The following is an 8,526-nucleotide window of genomic DNA, read 5'->3' as shown; positions in this document are numbered from 1 at the left end:
TTTTTTTGCGGAACCAGGGATTGAACTCAGGCCCTTGGGCTTGCCAGGGAAGCGCTTATTCCACTGAGCCATCTCCCTGGTCCCTGCTATGCCTTCTTTTAGGCCCTTACACCTTTTATCTTGTTTGATTTTCACAAGTGCTCTTGAGTCTGACACCATGACTATCCTTCACTTTATAGACGAAGACAGCAAGGTACTGGAAGATTAAGTACCCTAAGATCACACAGCAAGTGGAGAGATGCAGCAAGTGGTGGCAGGGCGGCGATGGCAGCTTAAGTAAAAAAGATTTCAAATGCTTTTGTGGTGCTTGTCATGTGCTGGGCATCATTTCAAGTACTTGACATAGTTTAATGCCATTATTAATTATGTATCTCGAGAAGTACTGCTATCTGCACCCTCTAGATGAGAAAACAGGTACAGAAAGCCTCAACAACTCGTTGAAGATTGTGCAGTTACATCCCTTAAGAGAGAGTCAGGGCTGAATTTTGACACATAGCCTGACGGAGATCCAGCCCACATCTGTCTCCACGGGACAATAGTCGCCCTCCTGTCCCAAGGTGGAGGCATCTGACCTGAGCCCAGACTCTCACCGGTCATTGTCCTCATCCAGTGAGACCCTCTCAAAATGCAGGTGTAGGCGGCGTCCCTCAGCTGCTTCAATGACCCAACGGCAGGTGAGGTTGGGCCCCGCTGCTCCCCCGGGCTCGGGGGACACGATGCGGCCCAGGGTAGCATTGTGGATGGTGCCCCCACAGGATGCTGTGGGCAGAGCACAATGGGGTAAGCCACTGGAGGTGCAGCCACATCCTCAGGTGGGACTGGCCTAGGCCACCCCCACCCCCAGGTCAGCCGTGAGAGAGGAGGGACACCCTGGGGCAGAGGTTCTGCTAGAGTGCAGACCCTCAGATGTGGACTCCCTGGGATGGGGAGTTGTCCCCTACGGGGAAAGCTTCATGGTGGGAAGCCCCACAAGACACTACGGGCTGGGGGATCCACGGGACAGAGACGCGGGAGGATACAGGACCCCCAGATATGAACCCTAAAAGTGGTTTCTTCTAAGATAAGGACAGAAACCTCGAGGTAGGGATACCCAAGATAGAGGCTACCAAGGATGGAGACCCTCAGTGTAGCGCTCCAGAGGGACCTGAGAACGGAGACTCAGAGAAGAGAAACCTCTCCCTATGGGATTCCCTAGAAATGGAGACTCCAAGATAGGCACCCCCACACCATGCCAAGGGACTCACCTGAGCAGCTGGGGGGTTCACCACTCCAGACGGGCCGGGTACTGTTGAGGCAGAGGACGGCTTCCTCACCATGCATCCGGTAGCCTGAGTCACAGCGGAAGGTGGCAGTGCCCCCAGGGTGCAGATCTGTCACACTCACATCCCCATGGGCCGGCCGGGGAGGGAAGCCACAGCTCAGGAGGTAGGCTGGACCAGGCAGAGGGAAGACGCCCTGTCCCATGCCATCTCCCACATTAACCCTCCCTCCGGGTGGCTGGGCAGGGGACAAACCACCAAGCTGCTCACACAGGCACGCTGTCTTGTGAGGAGGTACTGTCCTCACCCACCATCTCCTCTAGTCTTTATAATCTATTCATTTTGGCTCCCATTTATAGATGAGATAACAGACAAATCAGTTGATTCCCCAAGTAATAACTAACAGTATTTGCAGAGCATGTTCAACTTCCCAAGTAAGTTCACACATATATTTCTGGTGGGCAGGGAAAACCCATGTGAAACTGAGGTTCCACATTATTCAGCGCCTCATAGAATTTTCTCTCCAGCTTCTACAGGGGACAACAACTTTCAGTTATATAAGCCACATAGGACTCTATTAGAAACTATTGTGTCATGAAAAACATTAACACACTGTGTCCCCTAAATGAATTCCCTAGTGAAAAGGAAGAGCTAGGGAAATGTTCCCTTCTTTAAGAAACTGGTTTGTCTTCTCTGTTGCAGGAAGAACTGTGTAATCTCCCTTTTTGCACTGGCTGCCAGGTAGCTCAGAATTGGATTAAAATTTGTCCCTAGCAACAATAACTTGGCCATTCACATTCCTTTTTTTTTTTTTTTTTTTTTAGTACAGGGTCTACAGGTCTCACTACATAGATCAGACTCAGCGATTCTCCTGTTTTCAGCCTTCCAAGTGCTAGGATTACAGGTGCGCGCCACCACACCCGGTCTCAATCACTGGCTCAGTGCACCCCGGGGGCGGGGCCAGGAACCCCCGCCATTGCGCTCTGCCTAAGTGGACACTTTAGTACTCTGAGCTATCTGGCTGGCCCTACACATTCCACTTTTTAAAACTCAGAAAATCACTCCCTAGGGCCACTTTGCTTTCATTCCTTCTGAAAGACTCCAGGAGTTCTTGTGCAAGTAGATAGGATAAAACAAATAAATTGGGGGTCCCTTGTTGATAAGGGACAGGCTCTGAACCTGATCCCGGCAGAACCTGGCAGAATTAATCAATAAGGGCTTCCTGGATGTGAGGCCAATCTAGCTTCTATATCTTTTCCAACTTATCGGTCACCAGGGTTGGCTCAGCTGAGCTGGCCAGCGAGGTGGGTGTCCCTTTCCCACCTAAGGACTCCTCGTGTGGCCCTCCTGAGGCAGCACACTTGGTGGAAGAGAAGGACAGCGGTTTGGCCAAGGATGCACACAGTGGTGCTAGAACCTGCTAGAACCTCCAAACACACGGACAGGCTCTCCCCAGCAGAAGGTGTGGGAGGCCCCAGCCTGTCTGGGCTTACTGCCTTCGCGATTTGCCGTCCCGCAGTGATCTCTCTAAGAGACCTGCTCTGCTCCATATTTCAAAATTCAACAAGTATTTCCAAGCCTTGCCCTTCCGCAGTCTATAGTCTGCGGAGATAGCATAGAAACCACCTTCTAGAATGCAGTGGTTTCAATAAATGTTAACTCCTATCTTGGCCCTCCATGGTCAAAGGACTCAAATCTGAATTCTTTCAGTTTGGCATTTTAACTTCTGGGTTCAGCCCAGCACTTTAGCGGTCCACATCTGGGACCTGTGTATTCGAAGCAACCATTTTGTGACCCCTTACTGTCCCTCTTCAATATTGTTTTTACATCAGTGTCCTTGTCTATAAGATCCCTTCTGAGCTCTGTCTCATCTTTCAAAGAGTAACTTAAGTACCTTCCCTTCCACAAGGTCTGCCTGACCCTACTACGCCAATACTTAGTTGTTCTCCTACCTATATATAATGTGTTCTATTGTTTTGAGAGAGGGTATTGCTTAATTGCTCTAGTTGGCCTTGAACTTGCGATTCTCCTGCCTCAGCCTCCTGAGTGCTGGGATTATAGGCAGGCACCACCATGTGTATATATTTACATGCATAAATTTGACAACACAGTAACCACTGTGTCTTTTCACTGTGAGACTTGAAAGGACTTGCTTGTCCTATCTTCTAAAAGCCTAGGCTGGCTGATCAATTTGGAGACAGGCTGACCTGTGTTCTAGTTCCAGCTCCACACTTACTAGTTGGCCGACTAAGCAGGTGACTTCGTCACTGAGACCCCTCACTCACTGGTGGCAATTATTCCTATCCATGAGGATGAGCTTGAAAATTAAATAATGGAAACACCCAAGGCATCCGGTACGCACAGGCGCTCAGAACAGGTTCAACGCCCCTCAGGAGTGAAAGCAGGACTCAGGGACCTGATTTCTCACTCCACCACCATTTGCAGGTGGCCGAGAAAGCTGCACGACCTCTCTGTGGGATGGATGGAGCTGGCAATGTAGTAGGTTCTGTGAGAAGCACAAGGGTTGGGGAAAGACTGTGAATGTGGGCGAGTTTGCTGGACTTGAGTGAGAGCTGCTAGAGCCCCGGCCTTCCGGAGAAGCTAATGAGGCCAGGCTGGAGCAGAGGCTCCAGTCAGTGCAGGCTGGGAAGGGCTGAACAGGGCTTTAGTCCCAGCGGTGCCTGGAGGAGCCGCAAAGGAGGGAAAACCGAGGCAGATAATGAAGGCCAATTACCGCAGTAACCCGGCTTCCCCAGATGTTCCACTTAGCCTCAGAGTCCTATTTTCAATGCCCGGGGGAATTGACTGCTTGAAGCAGTCATGGGAATCTGTTTCTGAAATATCAAGACCTCAGTCCTAGGCCCTCAAATACTCTTGTTCGCCAGCAACCAGTCCTCCATCACACATACGAGTCCCTGGCTGGCCTCGTCCCCGGTGCTACTACCTGGCATGACCAGCCCCTAGGAAGACCCCACGCACAGGCCCAGGAGAGGCCGGGAAGGTCATGCAGTGTGAGCTGTGTCCTTGCCATGTGGGGTCAGCCAAGTTCCCAAGGCAAGCAGGGTACATGAAGTGAAGCCATAAAGTGATGTAGGGGAAACCGGCCCAACACATGGGCCCCTCAGTTTCTAAGCAGCAAAGAGGGGCAGCTGGGAGAAAACGGACATGTCTGGAATTGAGACACTGCCTGAGTCCTTTGCTTTGGGCATCTATGTGCGCTAGAACACACACCTGCCCTGGGGGAGTTTCCCACCCACACGGGTAATGCGGTACGCACAGGTGGATGTCATTTATTCATGGATGCTTATGATTGCAGTTGAGTCCTCCCTCCCTCGCCCCCAGAGGTCAAAAGGACCTTGCTAACTGATAAATCTGAGCCTGTCCAATGTCTCCCCCTTAGCTGCAAGAAGCCAATAAGGTCCTTTATGATCTATGTCCACCCTGTCGCCCAGCAGCTTCTTAGGTCATTTCTGCCCTATTGCTTTCTTTGACTCTAACAGAAGTGATTGATCTTTCTGAGCTCTTACTGTATACTAGACACTGCCTTAAGCACTTGACAGATATTAATTTATGTGATGTTCCTAATAATACCATGCAATAAGTATTATGATTATGACTGGATATGGGAGTCAAGCCTAGAACGTTCACACTGAGATACATCTCCAACCACTTTTATTTCTTTGTTTTGAGACAGGGTCTCAAAAATAAGCCACTGGGCTTATCCAGACTGGGTTAAAACTTTTTTTTTTTTTTTTTTTTGTGGCCAGCTCAGCCTGCCCTGGGGGCAGGGCTGGCATACCATGTGGTGCTGGGGACTGAATCGCAGTCCCTGTGCTTGCCTAAGCTCGCCTAAGCAGGTGCTTTAGTCCACTGAGCTACCTCGCTGGCCCCATAGGCTAAAACTTGTGATCTTGCCTCGGCCTCCCTGAGGGCTGGAATTAGGGGTGTCAGCCACCATGCCTAGCTTGATCCTTATTTTTCTTACTTTTTTGAGAGGTATTGAGACAGGATCTCTCTATATAGCCCCAGCTAGCCTCAAACTCACAACAATCCTCCTGTCTCAGCTTCCCCAGTGCTTGGATTACAGGTGTGCGCCACCATGCCTGGCCCTATTTTGCAAATGAGATCATAAAGGTAAAGCAAATCATCCCACGTCCCCCAGCCAGGACAGTTCTATCTTCATATTAAGTCATCCCTCTCTAGGACTGACATTTCTTTTTCCTCTGGGACTCAGAAAGTGCTTGTTCCATTCTCCCAGACAGCTGCTTCCCTCTTTTCCTTCCTTCCTTCCATCTTTCCTTGGCTAGCTCATCCCTCAGGTCTCAGCTTTGTCATCATTTCCTCCAAGAAGGTCTCCCTAGAGTCTTTAGGAAAAAAAAAAAGTAGGTCCCTTTTTATATTCCCTCCTCCTGCCTGTTTCCTCCATTATAGCTCTTATCTCAATAAGTTCTAATCACCCCAATTCTTCTCTGTCTCTCTACCCAGATTCTGAGTTCCTTGAAGTTAGATTAACACTTGGGTCATTGATTCCTCTCCTCCAGGTTTGGTATAAAGTAAATCCTCAAAATTTGTTGATTTGAATGGATGAGTTGGCCCTTGGCTATGTGCATACTCAGAGTATGTGAGGTAAGTGTGCACTGGTCCCTTCTGAGGGTCCTGCTCCCCAGGACCCCTTAAGGAGGAACAGGCGCCCACAGTACTCCATGCTTGGAAGGCCCCCAGCAGTACCTTTAATGCCAGTGTGGCCCCTGCCCTTCCCAGCACCCTTGGACTCCTCACCCTGATAGTGGATCCTGAAGCCACCTCCCCTTGGGGACCGTGGGCTCTGGAAGTGCAGAAGCAGCCGGTTGGTTGGGCTCCGAAGGACCTGTCCTTCTCCCAGCATGGAGGAGTTGGCTAGGAGTCGGGGGGCCAGGCCTGGGGACCCCCCACCAGCCAGCACGAGGAGCTCTTCCTCCTGAGACAGGTTCAGCGTCTGCACCTGACGAAGCCAGACAAAGGCCAGAGCAAGTCAGCTGGGGGAACGTGACCCCACAAGCCCCTGCCCTTTGCTTTCCTTTTCCCCCTCTGATGCAACCCTCAAAACCACAGGTACGGTGTCCACCGTGTGGAACCCTAGAAGAGTTTTCGAGATCATCTGAGTCAGAAAACAGGCCCATGTGAGTTAGGAAACAAGCTCACCAGTTCCCAGACCAAACCTGTGCACATGAAACAGGCCCAGAGGAGAGGTGTGGGAGACTGCCTATCTTGCACTTAGGTCCTGTTACCTGGATCTCTATGCCGTAGCCGGGGTAGACATGGATGCTGTAGGTGCAGTCCAGGAGCCCCACTGTGCGGCTGGAGGGACTGCTGAAATCTGGAGACTCCACGAACCCTTCGCCCTCAGAGATGTTGTTATTACACAGAACTAGAGAGATACAAGCAGCTGGGCTCGAGAGAGGCCCTGTGCTCTTGCCCTCCAGGCCAAGCAGCCCCACAGGTCCTCATCTGCCTTCCTCCCATCTCTCCCCAACACTCCTCTCCACCCTGGACTGAGAACTCCCTCCCCCAAATGTGATACGAACAGAACACATGGCTGGGCGCCTGGTGTAGAGTAAAGGCAGATCAGTGCTAGGCCAGAGCTACTTTTGCATATGTGTCTAGGGCTTCTTCCTCAGGCTCCAGGCAGTCTCTCCCTGTCCATCCCCAGCACCTTCTTCCCAAATCTGTGCTGCTCCTGACCTCCCCCACCCCTTTCCTCCAGCCTCACCTGGGCTGGTGACTGTGGTGGTGACCGTTGTCGTAGTGATGATGGTCGTTGTGGTCTCCTCTTCTCCTCCCTCCGGACCCAGAGGCGGGACTGGGGAGGCAGGGCCAGGAGGGGGCGTGGCTGTGGTGCCCGGGGGCGGGGTCAGCAGCTCCGGCGCAGTGGGTCCTGCTCCCCTGACCCCTTTGGGGGTTACAGCTGTGGTCAGAGGTCCAGTCCCTGGCTCAGTGGCCCGCGGCAGGAAGGGTGCTGCGAGAGTCTGGCCCGCTGGGGGGGTGGCTAGTGTGGGGTCTGGATCGGATCCTGGGCAAATGCAAGGAGAGTCATGAAGGGGAGTTGACTGGAGGGAGGGCAGCAGGCTGAGGGAAATGGAGATTCCTGCCCGCACCCCTCCTTACTAGGCAAAAGCCCCCATGTTTCCCTTTACCACCCAAGCTCCCCACCTACTCCCAGGCTTATGAGGCCTAGCCCCATTCCCTGGCCCTCCCCTAGGCTTTCTCCCCCAGGCCCCTCCACCTTGATAGAGTCCCTGGAACTTCTCCCCACCTCCCACTAGATCTGGCTGTCCCCAACACCTTTCTCTCTCCCCCTGTCTTGCTCTCTCTGGAGCTCTTTCCTTCTCTGTTTACTATCTTCCTGCTCTCCGATTTTGTGATTCGAGATCTACTAGAACCTGCTGGTTTCTATATTTCACTCTCTCTGTGGCCCCCACCATTTCTCAGACTCCAGTTCTCTGGATTCTCCTCTATCTTTATCTTCCCTGGCTGTCTCTGAGTCACTGTCCTGCTTCTGTTCATACCCAGTTTTGACTCTCCAGGTTGCCTCCCTCTGAATGTCACTGGGCTCCGTGGGGGGGGGGGGTCTTGCCACTCCTGCACTTTCTCTTGGGTCCCCCCTTCTCACCACCTCAGTGGCACTCCCACCACCTTGAGGGCCTTACCCGGCAAGTAGCCTATTTCGGGACCCTTCCTCAGCAGGGCCCCATGAATCAACTCAGCCAGGGCCTCAGAGGCCACTGTGGGGGTCTCACTTCCAGGTTGTGGCAATGCCTCCTCCTCCTTCAGTGGCAGACCTAGGAGGTGAAGTTCAGTGAGCCTCTCGACTCCCCACATCCCCTCCTTCTCAGGAGAGATCTTCTGCTGAGACCCCCCTCTGCATCAGCTGGGCCCATAACAGCTTAGAGGGTCCCAGTTTGAGCTGACAGCCAAGATCACAGGGAAGGCTCCCAGCTGGCCTGCACACTCCCATTCCTCCCTCTCCCCGACCACCACCCAGGGCTGTGTAGGTCTTTACTTCTTATGAACCTTGGACAGCGCCAGTAGTAAATGGGGCTTTGGGCACTGCCCTCCTTTTATCCTCCACCAGGCTCTCTCACAACCCAGGGGCTCCGCAGAGGGTCTGGCAGCACCTCCTAGCCCTTGCTTCCGCAGTGGCCAGCTTGCTCTCTCTGGGTTTCTGTCTCTGCAGTGTAGCGCTCTCTCTCTCTCTCTCTCTCTCTCTCTCTCTCTCTCTCTCTCTCTC

At 52.5% G+C, this 8,526-nt stretch overlaps 1 protein-coding gene across 1 annotated transcript in view; it reads right to left on the bottom strand.

Moving 5' to 3' along the window:
• Sez6l2 (seizure related 6 homolog like 2) overlaps positions 1 to 8,526 on the bottom strand; it is an 18,766-nt gene that overhangs the window by 9,583 nt on the left and 657 nt on the right. The window contains exons 2-7 of the mRNA XM_004623151.1: positions 7,946 to 8,077; positions 7,009 to 7,308; positions 6,527 to 6,666; positions 6,039 to 6,240; positions 1,245 to 1,430; positions 591 to 759 (exon numbers count right to left, since the gene is read on the bottom strand). Of these exons, the coding sequence (XP_004623208.1) occupies positions 591 to 759; positions 1,245 to 1,430; positions 6,039 to 6,240; positions 6,527 to 6,666; positions 7,009 to 7,308; positions 7,946 to 8,077 (1,129 nt within the window). The remainder of the gene's footprint in view (positions 1 to 590; positions 760 to 1,244; positions 1,431 to 6,038; positions 6,241 to 6,526; positions 6,667 to 7,008; positions 7,309 to 7,945; positions 8,078 to 8,526) is intronic.

This window comes from Octodon degus, unplaced genomic scaffold (genome assembly GCF_000260255.1).
Source record: "Octodon degus isolate 3935 unplaced genomic scaffold, OctDeg1.0 scaffold00001, whole genome shotgun sequence".
Classification (NCBI taxonomy): domain Eukaryota; kingdom Metazoa; phylum Chordata; class Mammalia; order Rodentia; family Octodontidae; genus Octodon; species Octodon degus.
Note: the sequence above shows the minus strand (reverse complement) of the source record. Positions and strands in the feature narration are given on the sequence as shown.